At 64.2% G+C, this 17,520-nt stretch overlaps 3 protein-coding genes across 7 annotated transcripts; 1 reads left to right on the top strand and 2 right to left on the bottom strand.

The window, feature by feature from the left end:
• LOC133626719 (C-signal-like) lies at positions 1-2,250 on the bottom strand. Its single transcript, XM_062007553.1, has 6 exons — positions 2,044-2,250; positions 1,668-1,719; positions 1,350-1,537; positions 923-1,081; positions 456-575; positions 1-178 (listed from the first exon to the last, which is right to left on the bottom strand). The coding sequence occupies exons 1-6, from the start codon at positions 2,188-2,190 to the stop codon at positions 65-67; spliced, it is 780 nt and encodes a 259-aa protein (XP_061863537.1). The 5' UTR covers positions 2,191-2,250; the 3' UTR covers positions 1-64.
• A 1,506-nt stretch (positions 2,251-3,756) lies between these two features.
• Positions 3,757-5,666, bottom strand: LOC133626722 (C-signal-like). The gene is made up of 6 exons (XM_062007571.1): positions 5,509-5,666; positions 5,116-5,167; positions 4,798-4,985; positions 4,371-4,529; positions 4,139-4,258; positions 3,757-3,995 (listed from the first exon to the last, which is right to left on the bottom strand). Exons 1-6 carry the CDS (start codon positions 5,653-5,655, stop codon positions 3,882-3,884), a joined length of 780 nt encoding a protein of 259 aa, XP_061863555.1. The 5' UTR covers positions 5,656-5,666; the 3' UTR covers positions 3,757-3,881.
• A 1,301-nt stretch (positions 5,667-6,967) lies between these two features.
• Positions 6,968-16,774, top strand: ACD (ACD shelterin complex subunit and telomerase recruitment factor). 5 transcript variants are annotated; one of them, XM_062007429.1, is made up of 14 exons: positions 6,968-7,083; positions 8,384-8,507; positions 9,197-9,321; positions 9,821-9,911; positions 10,316-10,392; positions 10,548-10,592; positions 11,166-11,200; positions 11,581-11,741; positions 11,907-11,997; positions 13,119-13,199; positions 13,787-13,885; positions 14,124-14,839; positions 15,177-15,253; positions 16,230-16,774. In XM_062007429.1, exons 1-14 carry the CDS (start codon positions 6,989-6,991, stop codon positions 16,321-16,323), a joined length of 1,911 nt encoding a protein of 636 aa, XP_061863413.1. In that variant the 5' UTR covers positions 6,968-6,988; the 3' UTR covers positions 16,324-16,774. The 5 variants fall into 5 exon arrangements, with proteins under 5 accessions (XP_061863413.1, XP_061863412.1, XP_061863411.1 ...); XM_062007428.1 differs by having other exon boundaries at positions 10,313-10,392; positions 11,910-11,997; XM_062007427.1 differs by having other exon boundaries at positions 10,313-10,392.
• Positions 16,775-17,520: the final 746 nt, after the last annotated feature.

The following is a 17,520-nucleotide window of genomic DNA, read 5'->3' as shown; positions in this document are numbered from 1 at the left end:
TAGGGGACAAGCACAATCTGGTGCAGGAGCAAAGGGACCTGCTGCCAGGATGCTAAGTGACATCTCACCAGGGTACCACCTTCCCCTCCCAGTCCAGGAAGGTGCCGGTGTCCTTCTCAGAGAGGGAGGAGAGCACCTTCAGCATCCCTCCCACGCTGCCATCCACTGTCAAAGAGGGCTGCAAGGTCAGGAGGAACACAGTGATGAGCCAGTAGCCTGGCTGAGGGCTGCCCTGCAGCAGATTATGCTCAGGGCTTGGGGCTCTGGGGCCTTAGAGGACAGAGGAGTGGCCATAAAGAGATCCCCGACTCTCATCTCCTTCCATCCTCTGCCTCCAGCTCAGGGTATGTGCCAAAGGACTTCCCCAAAGCATGTCTGGGACTGTTCAATGCACAACAAGCTCTGCACTCCCAAGTCAAAAGGTTCTTCAGGACTTTACCCAAAAGGTCTCTTACCTTTTCTGATCCTGAGTTCCCCATGTCAGTCTGGACCCATCCGGGGTGCAGGGTAACGCAGAGGATGCCGTGCTCCCGGTACCCCAGGGACTGGCACCTGGTCAGCATGTTCAGAGCAGCCTGCGGGAGACAGGGCAGGGCTGGCGGTGGGAGGGGAAGGGGCTGCGAGGGGACACGTCCAGAGCCCGTGGTGGGGCAGGGGAGGGCAGGTGGAGCAGCTCCCAGGGACACAGGGAGCCACGGCCTCAACCCCACTGCAGACACCCAACCCAGACCAGTGCCTGTCCCAGCACATCCCTCTGAGGTGGGTCCTGGGTCCCGGCACGGGAATGTGTCCTGAGAGGGACCCCGGGACTGCCAGGAGCTGGGTGACAGTGCAGAGAGGGGCTGGGACTGAGGGGAGCCTGGGAAGCATTCTGGGTGGTTCTGAGAGGGAGGTGCCTGTGCCCAGAGCAGGGTGGCAGTACCTTGCTGCAGCGGTAGGAGACAGTTGGGAACAAATCCCATAACGTGACTCTCTCAATGGAGCCTCCACCGCTGGACATGTTGACAATGGCAGCCTTGCTGCAGCTCAGCCCTGAGCCTGGGCTGGCCTGGGCAGCCTTCTTCAGCAAGGGCAGGAACACCTGTGAGGAGAAGGGGGGAGACAGGGCTGTGCACAGGGGTGTGCCACTGAGGCTCCCTTCCCAGCAGGAAACATTGGCAGCAACAGCATGAACAACCTCCCTCCTCTCCCATTGACCCCATTCACCAGGCTCCAGCTCCTGAGCTCCAGCCCTCAGCTGCATGAGCAGCTTCTCAATCCAGGTCCCATCGGGCAGCAGAGGGGCAGCAGGAGCCTCTCCACCAGCCCTTTGTGCCCCTGGCACAGCCCAGCTCGGGTGAGGCTCTCACCTGGCCCATCAGCATTGGGCCAATCGTGTTGGTGGTGTAAACCCGGCTCATGTCCTCCAGCGTCTCGTTGTGAATGGTGTTGTTTCCCAGTATCCCGGCGTTGTTGATGAGGAGGGTGAGCCCCGAGCCCCCCACGTGCTCCCCGACTCGGGCTGCAGCCGCCTTGACGCTGGCGGGGTCGGTGACTTCTGCAGAGGCGGCCCCGGGGAGCTGAGCGGCCGCAGCCCCGGGGCGGCTGCAGCCCCGCCGCCCGGCCACGGGCACGACGGCCGGCTGCGCCCCTGCGGCCCGCAGCGACCCCCGGCTCGGGGCACCTACCGAGCGCCAGGATGAGCAGGTTGGGGTGCTTGGAGGCCAAGCGCTGCAGCTCCTGCGACGGACGGCGGCGAAGGGCAGCGCGGCGCAGGGCGGGCGGCGGGGGCCGTGCGGAGGCTCAGCCCGTCCCGGCACGGCCCGTGGGGCCGCGGCTCCGGCCCCGCCGCCACCCGGCACCCTGCCGCGCCCGCCCCACGGGCCGCGGGCGCCCGTCCCCTGCGCGCCCCCCGTGCGCGGCCGCTGCCGGAGCCCGCCCGGCCCGGCCGCCCTGTGCCGCGGGGGCCCGGCTGCGGCCGCGGCCCTTTGAGCTCCTGCCCCGACCCGCTGCCCCGTCCCTCTGTGCCCCCGCGCCCCCCGCTGCGGCCCGGCGCGGCCTCACCTGCGCCCGCTGGCCCTTGGGGTCCCGGCACCCCGCAAACACCCACTTGGGCGGCTTTGGCAGCCCCAGGAAATGCTGCACCAGCCCCAGCCCGATCCCCCGGTTGGCCCCGGTCACCAGGACGGAGTGCACGGCCAGCTCTCCCATCTTGCTTCTCCTGCAGCTTGCACTGGCTGCCCAGCTCACACGTTCTGCCTTATATCATGTTCCACGGCCACTCCACCCATTCAGGGCACGAGCAAACACTTGGCTCAAGGAAGAACTTCTGCAGCTCTTTGAACTCTAGGACATAGGTCCTGGCTGGGAGCCAGCCGTTGTCATCCAAGGGCAAGACTCACTTGCACTTGGCAGGGAAATTCAGTCAGCCTTCAGAAATCTTTCCCCAGAATCTTGGAGCTCCTTTTTTGTTAGCACCAGTTCCAGCAGCACACGCTGCTCCTTGGCTTCTCCAGCAGCTATATCAGGAAGGTGTCAGCAAGGCAGGAACCTCATAGACTGTGTGTGCTCAGCTGAGTGACTTTATCAGCAGATACCCAGGCGATTGAAGGCACCTGTGAGCACTAGTGTCCATGAGGCTGCTTTCAGCTGTCTGTGGAAAGCCTCATCACCTTCCTCTTCCCTGCTCAGGTGGCCTGTGGTCACCTGCCACAACACTGTCACCCCCATTAGCTTTATCCTTCATTCTCCCCCATGAACTTTCAACCCTCTCTTGATCCTTCCGAGGAAGAGCTGGATAGAAGGAGGAGCCCCGCCCCTCCTCTGAGCATCCTCCCCATCCCCTGCCCTTCCACGGCGGGTCTGTGCAGCCGCTCGCCCGTGCTACGTGACAAACCCCTCCATGGTTGTCCCCGGGCTCGGGGCTTGTCCCGGATTCACGGGGCGTCGGGGTCGTGGCAGCAGGAGGGGCTGAGCTGCAGCGGGGCCGCGGCCAGCAGCATCTCCAGAGAACGGGGCTCCATCGGGCTGCGCCTCGGGGAGCTGCGACCCGCCCTGTCCCGGCTCCGTGCCAGCGAGGGGAGGTGCCAGGGGATGGGTATCCCGACCGTGCTGGGTGGCCGCTCGCAGGACCCCCGCCGAGCCCCTGTGCACCGGGGAGGGAAGGAACAGCCTGTGCCGGTGATGTGCAGAGGGACGGAGGCTCCTGCCCGCGCCGCAGCCTCCCGCTCGCCGGCTCGTCCCTCTGCGCCATCGCTCCGCTCGCCCTCAGCCCGCCCGAGCTGCCGGGGAGCGGGAAGGGCAGCGGCAGCAGCTCCCGTCCCCTTCCCCACGCCCCCGTGTCCCCCCGCTCCGCGAGCGCCAGGAGCCGATGCCTCTGTGCTCCGTCTCGCCGCCGCCGCGTCCCCCCGCACCGAGCCCCGCACACGCTCGCTGCGCTCGGCCCAGCACCGCACGTCCGTCTGTCCCGCCTGCGAGGCGGCAGCCCCCGGCTGAGGGGAGAGGGCGGCCGGTCCCGGTGCCCCCCGGGCTGCCCGAGCCGAGCCGAGCCGAGCCGAGCCCCGGGGGTGTCCCGCAGCGGGGCCGGAGCGAAGGCGGCCCCGCGGCTGCCCGGGCCGTGTCCCAGCGCCGCGGCTGCCCGGCGGGTCTCTCTCCGCCCGGGACAGGGGCCGCGTCCCGGCTGCGGCTGCTCGCGGTGCCACGGCCCCCGCCGGCTGCGGCTCGGGGCGGCCGCTACAGCCGGGGCCGGGCGGGCGGCCGCGGGCAGCGGGACACGGAGCGGGGCCGGCCCGTGAGCGGGTGCCAACAGCGGGGCCGGAGCCTCTCGGGACGGCGTTTATTGCGGACGGGGGGCGGCTGCGAGCAGCGGCACAGGGCCCGCTGGAGGCAGCCCGGGCCAGGGATCACCAGGGCACGACCTTCCCCTCCCAGTCCAGGAAGGTGCCGGTGTCCTTCTCGGAGAGGGAGGAGAGCACCTTCAGCATCCCTCGCACGCTGACATCCACCGTCAGAGGGGGCTGCAAGGGCAGGAGAAACACAGCCGTGAACCAGCAGCCTGGCTGAGGGCTCGAGGGCAGCAGGAAAGAGCTGTGCCTGGGCAGAGGGGTTAGGGAAAAGCAGCACTGGGGCTCTGATGGATCTGCTCTGCTGAAACTCCTACCGTAAATCCAGCTGCACTCCCCATGTCGGTCTGGACCCATCCGGGGTGCAGGGTAACGCAGAGGATGCCGTGCTCCTGGTACCCCAGGGACTGGCACCTGGTCAGCATGTTCAGAGCAGCCTGCGGGAGACAGGGCAGGGCTGGCCGTGGGAGGGGAAGGGGCTGCGAGGGGACATGTCCAGAGCCCGTGGTGGGGACAGGGCAGGGGAAGCCAATCTGTTGGCAGCACAACCTTGCTGCAGCGGTACGAGACAGCATGCAACACTTCCCAAGCAGGGGGAGAAGCGATGGAACCGGCATCACTGGACACGTTGATGATGGCAGCCTTGCTGCAGCTCAGCCCTGAGCCTGGGCTGGCCTGGGCAGCCTTCTTCAGCAAGGGCAGGAACGCCTGTGAGGAGAAGAGGGGAGACAGGGCTGTGCACAGGAGTGTGCCACTGAGGCTCCCTCCCCAGCAGGAAACATTGGCAGCAACAGCATGAACAACCTCCCTCCTCTCCCATTGGCTCCATTCACCAGGCTCCAGCTCCTGAGCTCCAGCCCTCAGCTGCATGAGCAGCTTCTCAACCCAGGTCCCATCGGGCAGCAGAGGGGCAGCAGGAGCCTCTCCACCAGCCCTTTGTGCCCCTGGCACAGCCCAGCTCGGGTGAGGCTCTCACCTGGCCCATCAGCATTGGGCCAATCGTGTTGGTGGTGTAAACCCGGCTCATGTCCTCCAGTGTCTCGGCATCAATGGGGTTCAACTTGACGATGCCGGCGTTGTTGATGAGGAGGGTGAGCCCCGAGCCCCCCACGTGCTCCCCGACTCGGGCTGCAGCCGCCTTGACGCTGGCGGGGTCGGTGACTTCTGCAGAGGCGGCCCCGGGGAGCTGAGCGGCCGCGGCCCCGGGGCGGCTGCAGCCCCGCCGCCCGGCCACGGGCACGACGGCCGGCTGCGCCCCTGCGCCCCGCAGCGACCCCCGGCTCGGGGCACCTACCGAGCGCCAGGATGAGCAGGTTGGGGTGCTTGGAGGCCAAGCGCTGCAGCTCCTGCGACGGACGGCGGCGAAGGGCAGCGCGGCGCAGGGCGGGCGGCGGGGGCCGTGCGGAGGCTCAGCCCGTCCCGGCACGGCCCGTGGGGCCGCGGCTCCGGCCCCGCCGCCGCCCGGCACCCTGCCGCGGCCGCCCACGCGTGGGGCTCCGCGCCCGCCCCACGGGCGCCCGTCCCCTGCGCGCCCCCCGTGCGCGGCCGCTGCCGGAGCCCGCCCGGCCCGGCCGCCCTGTGCCGCGGGGGCCCGGCTGCGGCCGCGGCCCTTTGAGCTCCTGCCCCGACCCGCTGCCCCGTCCCTCTGTGCCCCCGCGCCCCCCGCTGCGGCCCGGCGCGGCCTCACCTGCGCCCGCTGGCCCTTGGGGTCCCGGCACCCCGCAAACACCCACTTGGGCGGCTTTGGCAGCCCCAGGAAATGCTGCACCAGCCCCAGCCCGATCCCCCGGTTGGCCCCGGTCACCAGGACGGAGTGCACGGCCAGCTCTCCCATCTTGCTTCTCCTGCAGCTCTCTGCTCGCACTCCGACTTTGCAGGTGCCTTTTGATACAGTTGTTATCTTGCACTTTCCCACAAGGGCTTGCATCAGCCCATGGCTCCAGCACGTGCTCTGCCTGCACACCAGTGCCTTGGCTCTGATCCATACCCACCACTATCCCCCTTTCCTGGTGGCCTTGGGATTTGAGTGTCCTGTCTAGGCAGGAATTGCTCTGGGCTGGTTATCTGCAGAGCTGCTCTTTGAACCACCAAACCTGAGCCACTCTGTTTTCGGAGCCAGCTCTACCCTTGTTGCTGCCCTGAGCTGCCTCCTCCCACTGCCACCCTCCCCCTTTGGGCGGTACTCCCCCAGCATGGTCAGGTGGGAAAGGGTGGACTTGCTGACCCCGAGCAGCCCAGAAACTCTCCAGGACTGCTGGGGAGAAGCGAGCTGCAGCTGGGGCTGGGCATGCTGATGGGGATGGGCATGCAGATGGGACTGGGCATCCTGATGGCAATGGAGCTGGGCATGCTGATGGGAATGGAGCTCGACATGCAGATGGGGCTGGGCGTGTGGATGGCACTGGGCATGCTGATGGGCACAGAGCCGGACATGCAGACGGGGCTGGGCATGCAGACGGGGCTGGGCATCCTGATGGCACTGGACATGGTGATGGGCACAGAGCTGGACATGCAGACGGAGCTGGACATGCAGACGGGGCTGGGCATCCTGATGGCACTGGGCATGGTGATGGGCACAGAGCTGGACATGCAGACGGAGCTGGACATGCAGACGGGGCTGGGCATCCTGATGGCACTGGGCATGGTGATGGGCACAGAGCTGGACATGCAGACGGGGCTGGGCATCCTGATGGCACTGGGCATGGTGATGGGCACAGAGCTGGACATGCAGACGGGGCTGGACATGCAGATGGCACTGGGCATGCTGATGGGCACAGAGCTGGACATGCAGACGGAGCTGGGCGTGCAGATGGCACTGGGCATGCTGATGGGCACAGAGCTGGACATGCATGCAGACGGAGCTGGGCGTGCAGATGGCACTGGGCATGCTGATGAGGATGGGAATGGGCGTGTAGATGGGGGTGGGGCTGGGGCTGGAGTTGGGCATGCAGATGAGGCTTAGGGACGATGAGGTTCACGATGCAGATGAGGCTGGGGATGCACATGGGCTTAGGGAAGGGGACGGCGATATGACTGGGCTGTGCATGCAGATGTGGAAGGGGCCGGGCGGGCTCTAGCAGCTGCTCCGCCCCGGATACCGGGCAGCCCGCAGCTCGGCCCCGTTTCCTCTTCCTGGGTCATGGCCCGTCGGTTGTCGCTCCCGGGCCATGGCGGCGGCAACAGCCGCGGATCCCGACGGGGCGGGCGAGCAGCGGGAGCAACCGGGGGGCGCGGCGGGGCCGCGGCAGGCGCTAGGACCCGGGTGAGCGGCGGCGGGAGCCAGACCCCAAACCGCCTGTCCCTGAACCCTGCATGTCCCAAACCCTGCATGTCCCAAACCGCCTGTCCCTGAACCCTGCATATCCCAAACTGCCTGTGCCCAAACCCTGCATGTCCCAAACTGCCTGTGCCCAAACCCTGCATGTCCCAAACCGCCTGTCCCTGAACCCTGCATGTCCCAAACCCTGCATGTCCCAAACCGCCTGTCCCTGAACCCTGCATGTCCCAAACTGCCTGTGCCCAAACCCTGCATGTCCCAAACTGCCTGTGCCCAAACCCTGCATGTCCCAAACCGCCTGTCCCTGAACCCTGCATGTCCCAAACTGCCTGTGCCCAAACCCTGCATGTCCCAAACTGCCTGTGCCCAAACCCTGCATGTCCCAAACCGCCTGTGCCCAAACCCTGCATGTCCCAAACCGCCTGTGCCCAAACCCTGCATGTCCCAAACCGCCTGGTCCTAAACCCTGCATGTCCCAAACCGCCTGTCCCTGAACCCTGCATGTCCCAAACCGCCTGGTCCTAAACCCTGCATGTCCCAAACCTTGCAGGTCCCAAACTGCCTGTGCCTAAACCCTGCATGTCCCAAACCGCCTGGTCCTAAACCCTGCATGTCCCAAACCTTGCAGGTCCCAAACTGCCTGTGCCCAAACCCTGCATATCTCAAACCCTGCATGTCCCAAACCGCCTGTCCCTGAACCCTGCATGTCCCAAACCAACTGTGCCCAAACCCTGCATGTCCCAAACCTTGCAGGTCCCAAACTGCCTGTGCCCAAACCCTGCATATCTCAAACTCTGCATGTCCCAAACCGCCTGTGCCTGAACCCTGCATATCTCAAACCTTGCAGGTCCCCAACTGCCCATCTCCAAACCCTGCATGTCCCAAACTGCCTGTGCCCAGCCCCTCTGCACGGCCTTACCCAGCAGAGAGAGTTCTCTTCCTCCTCCTGCAGCTGAGAGCGGTGCTGAAGGCCAGGGCACAGGAGTGTAGTTACTGCAGGACAATAAACAGTAGGGGAAGAGGTGGGAAAAAATGGTCCTGAGAGGGGTGTGAGACTTGCAAAAGGCCTGTCCCAGCCCCCATGCAGCTCTGGAGCCTTGCTGGTGTCCCCAGGCCTGGGCACGCTGCAGGACCTGCTGCCCCAGCACCCCTCAGGATGGGTGTCCTGGCAGAGAAGTGGGTGCCCTGGGGTGGGATGTGAGCCTTCTGCTGGGGCTGTGTTTGAGGTGCAAAAGCGTTGCCAGGATGATCCCGCTCATTTGGTGCCTCGTCTCTTCTGCCAAAGGTTTGTGTGTGAGAACATGTCTTCTCCTAAAGTGTACATCCTGCAGCCTTGGATTGCCAACCTCCTGGTGAACTACGAGCAGCTGGATGCCAACGAGAACCTCCTGGCTGGGCAGGTCCTGCGGGTGGGTACCGACAGGGACCGTGCTGCAGTGCTCCAGCAGTGCTTGAACTCCAAAGGCCTGGATGCATTCAGCAGCTCCCAGTTGGGTGTCTCTGGGTGGGTGATCCTTCCTCTTCACCGTCCCTGTGAGATGGAGCAGCTTTGCTTTGTCCCTTTCTGGCAGCTTTGGCTGACTTTTGCACCTCCTCCTGTTTGCATCCTGTCCTTCCATCCACCACGACAGCTGATGCTGACAGCAGGTAGCATGAGGCTGCAGCAGCACCTGCTGAGGTGTCTGGAGCCTCATCCTGTCTGGTGCTGAGCCACCAGCTCATCCTCCCATGGGTGGTGGCTCTTCTGGCAAAGCCTGTTGCGTGGTGATTTGGGGCATGGGGCTCTGAGGCACAGAACCTGCTCCTGCATGGTTCCTGGAGAGCTTTCTGTGCAGCACTGGTGATGTGCTGGGTATTTGATCTGCCCAGCACTGGTGATGTGCTGGGCATTTGATCTACCCTCTGTGGCAGGAGAGAGCATTAGTCAGGGGACCCTTTACCTGCTTGAAGCTTGATGTGCAGCAGGGAAGGAGCAGGAGGAAAGCAGCTGAGACCTTTGACAGGTCCAGGCTCTCAGCTGGGCACGGTGTCACCCGAACAAGGGTTCACAGGAGAGGCTCTAAGTGAGATTTCCTTTTCCTCCCCAATCTCTTGGTAGGTTTTGAGTGACTCAGCTGCTCCAGAACAACCTGGAGTGCTCCAAGATGCCGTCCTCCAGGTGTCAGATGGGTCCTACCACATCCGCGTGGTCCTTACGGCCGAAGCTCTGCAGGCGGAGGAAAAGTGGGTTCCACCATGACCCGACTGTGGCTGGGACAGCGGTTCTCCACAGCTGCTAGTGGGGCTCCTGCCTGGTCTTGTTTCAGGTTGTGTTAAGCTAAAGCAATCACAGGGTGGGAAGTGTGTGAAGGAGCTGCTGAGAGCAGGAAGCTGGGACGGCTGCTGCTGCGGGCTGGGATGGTGAGGGAGTGATGGCAGAAGCTGTGGTGCCACGCAGATGAGGTCAGAAAGGACCAAAGAGCCCGTGGGCTTGGTGAAAGGAGCCTGAGTATTGAGCAGGGAAGCCTGGGCTGCCCCTTCAGTGCTTTCCTCAGCCAGCCCCAGCCTGGCAGGCTGCAGGATCAGCAGCAGGAACCAGGACCCCTTGGTCCTCGGATGCAGAGACGTGTTCCATCCTGCCCTGGGGTGCTTGGCAGCTGTTGGGGGAGCCCTGCTCTGTGTCTGGGTGGCCCAGCTCCAATTTTCATCTCTCCAAGACGTTCCTGCTGTGCTCTTTTTCCAGCAGCCACATGCAGCTGAGGCTCTCCAGCCTGATTTGCAGAATCATTGTCTTGCAGAAGTACACGGTGTGTTTCCGGGAGGAGGCCAAGCTGGTGAGTGCTCTGATGAGTGGAACCAGCTTGTGCCTTGCCCTTGCTGTGCCTCCTGCGTGCTCTGAGCTGCTCCTGGGAGCTGGAGGCAGATGATAGGTGGCTTTTCTCCAGCTGCAGCTCCCAGGAGGGTCTGTGGCAGTTGGCCTGAGCCCTCCCTGGGGCTGTGGGACATCTCCCCCCCCCCAGGACCAACCACTTGTGCAGCTGTAGCTGTGCCCTTGCAGGGCTTCAGGAGTGTCCCCATGGCCTCAGGCTGGTGGGTGGCTCTTGGCTGATACAATTCCCCCTTGAAGGGGGTTGTCCTTTGTGAGGGGGCCCTTGCTTTGCTTGGAGGGCTCATGGCTCGCTGGCCCTAGGCAGGTGGGGGCAGAGGGGCCTTAGGGGCTGTGTTCTCCCCACAGGAGGACTGTGAGTTCTACCTGAGGGCACAGCAGTTCATCGTGCTGCCCATGGAGAGGCAGAGGCTGGAGTCATCTGACGGGTAGGGCCCACGGGGTGGGCAGCTGGTCCTGCCCTGGGGGGTCTGGTTGTGGTGGGGACTCGCTGCTCTGTGAAGGAGGGATTGTCTCTGCCACAGCCTGAGAGGGAGGGTGGGGATTTGGAGGGGATTGCTAACTGGCTTCTGTCTCACTGCAGGAACCAGGAGCCCTCTGTGCTGCAGAAGATCAAGGAGCTCTGGCTGTAAGTGTGGGCCTGGCCCTTGCTGGGGATGTGTCGAGATGCCATGAGGAGGGCACACAGGCTGATGGGTTAGGGCAGGCTGGCAAAGATGGGCACAGGTTAGGGCAGCTCCTGGTTAACCTAGGGGACTCCCTGCCCTAGGATGGGACACAGCTGAGTACAACAGGCAAAATGAGATCCTGGTGACACAGAGGGCTTTCCATCCCCAGCCTCTCCCTCTGAGCTGGGAGGAAACAGCCCTGGGGAACATGGCCCTGCCAGCCATGAGGTGAGCACTGCACAGCTCACTCTTCACACCTGGAGACCCAAGTCTGGAGATCCTCAGGGGTTCCATCCATCCATCCATCCATCCATCCATCCATCCATCCATCCATCTCCAGGAGCAGAGCTCCCTGATGGGTATTCCTGGGATAATGGAGCAGTGGCCAGATCCAGCACCCAGTGGGGAACTCCCCACTCCCACAAACTCCTGCTCCCAACCCAAGATGCTCTATGCCCAAGAGCTGCCCAGGGCTGCTGACCTGCCTGTGCCCCTGCACTAACCTGGCTTTGTCCTCTCCTTGGTCGCTGCAGGAGGAGTGTTGCTCTGAAGAACGCTCCCAACTCAGGTAAAGGGCTGTGGGGGGCATGGGATGCTCTGGCTGTGTGGTGGAGCTCCTGGCTCTCCCCAGCTTGCTCCATGGTCAGCAGAGGTAGTGCAGAGCTGAGCAGATCTCACAGGGCAACATTGCTAAGCCCAGAGTTGGACAAGGTGATGCTGACAGCTAAAGCAGTGTGGGCCATTGCATGCCTGTGCTCACCCTGCTGCTCCAGGACCCGTGTGGGGAAAGGAAAGGGAGCTTCTAGAGGCAAAGCAAATGCAGCATTAGGGGTGTTTCTGTGGATTTCAGTGCACTGGTGGTCATGCAGCACAGCAAGAGAGTTTGCAGGTGAGGCTGGCCTGAATTGGGGTGTCTTCTGCACTGATGGTCATGTGTTCTTGCTCCAGAGCCGTCCATCTCTCAGCTGATCGATGCCATAGGACAGAACCAGCTGGAGGTGCTGAAGGAAAATGCTGAGGAGTGTTTGGATCTGAGGCTGCCCAGGGCTGCAGCAGCGGGGAAGGACGAGGTGCCCGTCACCCAGTGGGAGGCTGAGCGCAGGAAGGGGGTCAGTGAGGCCCTGGGATGGGGCTGGGATAGCTCATGGTGCTGCAGAGGGCTGGGGGAAGGGGGTGGGCAGAGCTGGGGGGCACAGAGGTGGTGTGCAGCTGCCAGTTCCAAGTGGGCTCCTGCATCCTGCCCCACAAAGCCCACGGAACGTGTCTCATCCCAGCAGGGTGAAGACATCTTCACAGTCCCAGCCCACACCCTGGTCATCCCTCCTGAGGAGGAGGAGGCAGCTGCTTGTGATCCTTCCAAAGCAGGTCAGTGTGGTGGGCTTCATCTGCAGGCTGGCCAAGGGGGGCATGCAGTGCCCACACATCCAGTGGCCACACCTGCAAAGCCAGGGTCTCCCCGGGGTGGGAGAGGAGTTGCTGTGCTCTGGCTGTGCAGCACACGGGGCTGGGACCAGCAGTGCCACACAGACACTGTGTCACCCAGATACAGTGTCACCCAGTGCCACACAGGCACGGTGTCACCCAGACATAGTGCCAACCAGACAATGCCACCCAGACACAGTGCTACACAGATAATGCCACACAGGCACAATGCCACACAGTGCCACCCAGACAATGCCACACAGACACAGTGCCACACAGACAATGCCACACAGTGCCACACAGACACAGTGCCACACAGTGCCACCCAGACAATGCCACACAGACACAGTGCCACACAGACACAGTGCCACACAGTGCCACACAGACAATGCCACACAGACACAGTGCCACACATTGCCACCCAGACAATGCCACACAGACACAGTGCCACACAGACAATGCCACACAGTGCCACACAGACACAGTGCCACACAGACACAGTGCCACACAGTGCCACCCAGACAATGCCACACAGACACAGTGCCACACAGACAATGCCACACAGTGCCACACAGACACAGTGCCACACAGTGCCACCCAGACAATGCCACACAGACACAGTGCCACACAGACACAGTGCCACACAGTGCCACCCAGACAATGCCACACAGACACAGTGCCACACAGACAATGCCACACAGACACAGTGCCACACAGACACAGTGCCACCCAAACAATGCCACACAGACACAGTGCCACACAGACACAGTGCCACCCAGACAATGCCACACAGACACAGTGCCACACAGACAATGCCACCCAGACAATGCCACACAGACACAGTGCCACACAGACAATGCCACACAGTGCCACACAGACACAGTGCCACACAGTGCCACCCAGACAATGCCACACAGACACAGTGCCACACAGACACAGTGCCACACAGTGCCACCCAGACAATGCCACACAGACACAGTGCCACACAGACACAGTACCACACAGTGCTACTGCCACCCACTCGGTGCCAGGCAGGTGGTGCCACACAGCCTCTGCCCCTGCAGACACGAGCGAGGCGGCGCCGGGGCAGAGCAGCCAGGGCCTGACAGCCACGGGTGACCTCAGCACGTTGTCCCAAGGCAGCCGTGAGTAGGGGCTCAGTCCCAGCAGCCCCTCGGGGCTTTCCCTGCCAGGTGCCTCAGCCCATCCCCTCCTGGGCCTCAGCACAGGAGGTACCTGCCTGGCCAGGCCCTTCCCCCAGCCTGGGCCCGTTCCTGCAGCCTCCTGAAGCTGAGCAGCTTTGGTTCATAGTGCTTCTGTCCCTTTGTCACCCTCACAAAGCCTGAGCCTGCTGGCTGTGGGCTTCTGGCACTTCATGGGGCTTGGTGCCACCAAGCTTTGCTGCACAAGTACATGCAGGAGCTCCACATAGAGGAGGAGCTGAGGGGAGCTGCTGTCCTGCACAGGGCAGGGTGTAGGGGGAGGTTTTCCTCTCAGCTGCCTGCTCTGGGCAGCTCCTGCCTCTCCCCTACCTGCTGCTGGGGCTGGCTGAGGCCATGACAGGAGGCTGGTTGGAGCCCACCCTGGTTGGGGGTATGGAGGGCTCTCTGAGCCCCTCTTGAGTGCTCTCCCTGTCTGAGACCCTGCTCACAGTTCACTGTGGCCACAGCAGGGCTGGGAATGGGCAGCCACTTTCTTTGCCCAAATCAATGCCTCAGCTTAATTGTTGCAGCTGCTGAGTCAACAGCCTTGTCAGAGGGCTCAGGGAGATCCCTGGATGACCCCTGGAACGCGCTCCCCACAATATCTTTGGCCCTGGACTCTTCAGATGGTGAGTCCCCATGCCCCAAGGCACCCAGCCTTCCTTTCAGGCAGGAGACAGCCCCTCTCCTCTCGCTGGGTGCCCACACAAGCTCCTCCTGGATGCTGGCTTGCTTCGCCCCTGCCCAAAAAGTGGCGCTGCGATGTTGTGCCTGCATCATTCCAGCTCCAGTGCTCTCCCTCCCAGCCTGCTGTGCTCCCACCACTAGCCTCCTTGCCCAAGCTGACCACCCATTTTCTCTTACCAGACAAGACCCCTCAACAGGACCCTTCACTAAAGACCCAGCAAGACATGGCTGCTGACACCAACACCCCTGACTTGCTGGAGCCGTGCAGCCAGGGCTCTGCCGGCGAGGCTGTGCATGGGGAGCCGGTGCTCACCTCCTCTCCCACCCCGCTCTGCCCCCAGGGCAGCACCAGCCCGGGCCAGACGGGCATATCCCGGGCAGCAGCGGCTGCAGAGAGCCCCTGTGGCAGCCCCTGCGCTGCTGGAGGCCTGGGGGCAGCGGGGGGCTCGCAGCCCACCCTGCCTTCGCTTCCTCCGGCTCCCCCCGCCGTGGCCGGCAGCCCCGTGCAGCCACCAGCCCGGGGGACGCCCCACAGGGAGCCGGCGGACTCCAGTGGCCCAGCCCTGCCAGCCCTGCCCCCCGAGGGGCTGCAGCACAGCCCAGCCCGGGCCAGGACCCCCACAGCCAAGAGGAAGCTGTCAGCGGGAGGGGGCCCGGCCCTGGCAGCCCTCAGCGGGCAGCGGCGGCTCCGAGGGGCTCCGCGGGGCAGGGGCACGGCCAGGAGGCTGGAGCTCGTGGGCACACGGGCTGCCAAGAAGAGCAGAAAGGAGGAGGAGGCAGGGCTGCAGCATGGCAAGGAGCTCGAGGAGGAGGGGAAGGAAGAGGAGGAGGAAGAGCAAACGTCCCCAGTGAGCGGCCCCAGCTGTGGGCTGGAGCAGCACAGAGCTCTGCAGCCGGTGAGGAGGAAGCAGGGGATGGGGTCCCCGGGAGGTTCTGTGTCCCCCCACCACCATCCATCCATCCATCCCCAGGGCTTTCCCTCACCTGCCTGCTGCAGGAGTGGGGCAGGGGGAGTTGGAAGCCCCAACCCTCCCAAAGGCAGATGTGGGGCACTGGAGGAAGATGTGGCTGAGCCCAGGGTGGGAGGGAATCAACGCCTGCTGGAGCATCTTCCAGGCCTCTGGGTAAATGAGATGCTGGAGCTTGTGTGGGTGCATGGGGGTGGGTGTGGGGCTGTGCCCTGGGTTTTGTGCTTGGGGCAGCCCAGCCTCACCCTCCCCTTTGCTTCTGCAGTACATGAAGGAGAAACAGGCCCAGTACAGATACGAGGCGCCCAGCCCCGAGCTGTGCCAGCGGGTGAGATCTGTCAGGTCAGTGCGGTGATGGCCATGGGCACACGGCCCTCCTGCACTCCACGGGGCAGGGGGCTGCTCCCCACGCTCCCCTGACCCCTCCTGCACCCCACAGGCAGGGGGCTGCTCCCCTGACCCCTCCTGCACTCCACGGGGCAGGGGGCTGCTCTCCACGCTCCCCTGACCCCTCCTGCACTCCACGGGGCAAGGGGCTGCTCCCCACGCTCCCCTGACCCCTCCTGCACCCCACAGGCAGGGGGCTGCTCCCCTGACCCCTCCTGCACTCCACGGGGCAGGGGGCTGCTCTCCACGCTCCCCTGACCCCTCCTGCACCCTGTGGGCTGCTCCCCACACTCCCCCTGACCCCTCCTGTGCCCCACAGGCAGGGGGCTGCTCCCCATGCTCCCCCTGACCCCTCCTGCACCCCACAGGCAGGGGGCTGCTCCCCACGCTCCCCTGACCCCTCCTGCACCCTGTGGGCTGCTCCCCACACTCCCCCTGACCCCTCCTGTGCCCCACAGGCAGGGGGCTGCTCCCCATGCTCCCCCTGACCCCTCCTGCACCCCACAGGCAGGGGGCTGCTCCCCACGCTCCCCCTGACCCCTCCTGCACCCCACGGGCAGGGGGCTGCTCCCCACGCTCCCCTGACCCCTCCTGCACCCCACAGGCAGGGGGCTGCTCCCCATGCTCCCCCTGACCCCTCCTGCACCCCACAGGCAGGGGGCTGCTCCCCACGCTCCCCTGACCCCTCCTGCACCCTGTGGGCTGCTCCCCACGCTCCCCCTGACCCCTCCTGTGCCCCACAGGCAGGGGGCTGCTCCCCACACTCCCCCTGACCCCTCCTGTGCCCCACAGGCAGGGGGCTCCTCCCCACGCTCCCCCTGACCCCTCCTGCACCCCACAGGCAGGGGGCTGCTCCTCATACCCCTCCTCACCCTGGGCTCTCCCCAGCCCAGGCCCTTTTCACCCCAACTCCCTTGGTCTGTGCCCACAGGATCTCCACGGCCATGCTGAAGTGGGCGTGCTGGGTCCTCACACAGGAGGAGGAGGAAGAGGAGGAGGAGGAGGAGGAGGAGGAAGACTCCTGAGCCCAACTTGTCCTTTGTTTCTTCACTGGGCTCAGTCAAACCAGTTTAGGGCTGCCTGGCAAGAGCAGTTGAGGGAGGGAGAGGGAGGGACACCAAGCCTCCTGTTCTTGGGGTTCACTGAGGGGTTTGGCCTGGCTGCAGTGACCCTTGGCTGCTGGGACATGACCTGCTGGGTGGCCAGCACCCTCAGCACCCTCAGGAGAGGATAAAAGCAGCCCTTTGGGGGCGTGCAGGCATCCCTCTCTCCATCCTTTCCAAAGCCCAGGAGTGGGCAGAGGAGGTGAGCCAGTGCCACCGTGGCAGGGCCTGATCCCCACTCCCAAGGCAGCGCAGGAGTTTGGATGGTTTATTGATTGGTGTCAGTGGGGTCCTGCACTGGTGGGTACAAAAAAAATACACCCTGCAGGGTGATGCTGTAGAAATCACAAATAAAAATGGTCTATTTTTTAAATACCCAGCTCTTGTGTTTAAAAAAAAAGACAACAAAAAGAAAGAGGGAGAAGGAAAGGAAGAAAGAAGCATCTCGCTGCTGTGTCGTAAACATCCGTGTGAGGCTCGCGTTCGGTCCAGCGGAGGGCAGCAGGGGAAAGCCGCGTGTGGGGAAACGCCGGGGCTGCGGGGCAGGGGGCGGGGAGGGGGCGGGCGCGGGGCTGCAGAGCTGCGTGTGCAATGCGACGGCCTCGGATGGAACCTGCGGCTGCGGGGGGGCTGGGGAGAGCCGGACCCCGCGGGGGGAGGCGCTGGGGAGCTGCAAAGGGGCCTCGGTAACGCTCGTGAGAAGGGGCCGGCTGCCAGCACCCCGCCGCTGCTGGCCGACATCCCCGACACCCCGCATCCGGCATCACAGACCCCCAGCATCCAGCATCACCGATCCCCCGCATCCAGCATCACCGACCCCCGCATCCAGCATCACCGATCCCCCGCATCCAGCATCACCGACCCCCCGCATCCAGCATCACCGAACCCCGCATCCAGCATCACTGACCCCCCGCATCCAGCATCACCGACCCCCCGCATCCAGCATCACCGACCCCCACACATCCACCATCACCGATCCCCGCATCCGGCATCACCGATCCCCCACATCCACCATCACCGACCCCCGCATCCAGCATCACCGACCCCCAGCATCACCGAACCCCGCATCCAGCATCACTGACCCCCCGCATCCAGCATCACCGAACCCCGCATCCAGCA

This window comes from Colius striatus, chromosome 14 (assembly GCF_028858725.1).
Source record: "Colius striatus isolate bColStr4 chromosome 14, bColStr4.1.hap1, whole genome shotgun sequence".
In the NCBI taxonomy this organism is placed as follows: Eukaryota; Metazoa; Chordata; class Aves; order Coliiformes; family Coliidae; genus Colius; species Colius striatus.
Note: the sequence above shows the minus strand (reverse complement) of the source record. Positions and strands in the feature narration are given on the sequence as shown.

What these genes read in the sequence shown, in the direction of transcription:
- ACD (XM_062007427.1), top strand. Translation starts at nt 6,989, where the DNA reads ATGGCGGCGGCAACAGCCGCGGATCCCGACGGGGCGGGCGAGCAGCGG. An exon ending in CGGCAGGCGCTAGGACCCGG is followed by an intron (nt 7,084 to 8,383) that starts GTGAGCGGCGGC and finishes CTTCTGCCAAAG; the next exon opens with GTTTGTGTGTGAGAACATGT. An exon ending in AGGCTGGAGTCATCTGACGG is followed by an intron (nt 10,393 to 10,547) that starts GTAGGGCCCACG and finishes GTCTCACTGCAG; the next exon opens with GAACCAGGAGCCCTCTGTGC.
- LOC133626719 (XM_062007553.1), bottom strand. Translation starts at nt 2,190, where the DNA reads ATGGGAGAGCTGGCCGTGCACTCCGTCCTGGTGACCGGGGCCAACCGG. An exon ending in CCAAGGGCCAGCGGGCGCAG is followed by an intron (nt 1,720 to 2,043) that starts GTGAGGCCGCGC and finishes CGTCCGTCGCAG; the next exon opens with GAGCTGCAGCGCTTGGCCTC. An exon ending in TCTCCTACCGCTGCAGCAAG is followed by an intron (nt 576 to 922) that starts GTACTGCCACCC and finishes TGTCTCCCGCAG; the next exon opens with GCTGCTCTGAACATGCTGAC.
- LOC133626722 (XM_062007571.1), bottom strand. Translation starts at nt 5,655, where the DNA reads ATGGGAGAGCTGGCCGTGCACTCCGTCCTGGTGACCGGGGCCAACCGG. An exon ending in CCAAGGGCCAGCGGGCGCAG is followed by an intron (nt 5,168 to 5,508) that starts GTGAGGCCGCGC and finishes CGTCCGTCGCAG; the next exon opens with GAGCTGCAGCGCTTGGCCTC. An exon ending in CCTGCTCATCCTGGCGCTCG is followed by an intron (nt 4,986 to 5,115) that starts GTAGGTGCCCCG and finishes CCGCCTCTGCAG; the next exon opens with AAGTCACCGACCCCGCCAGC.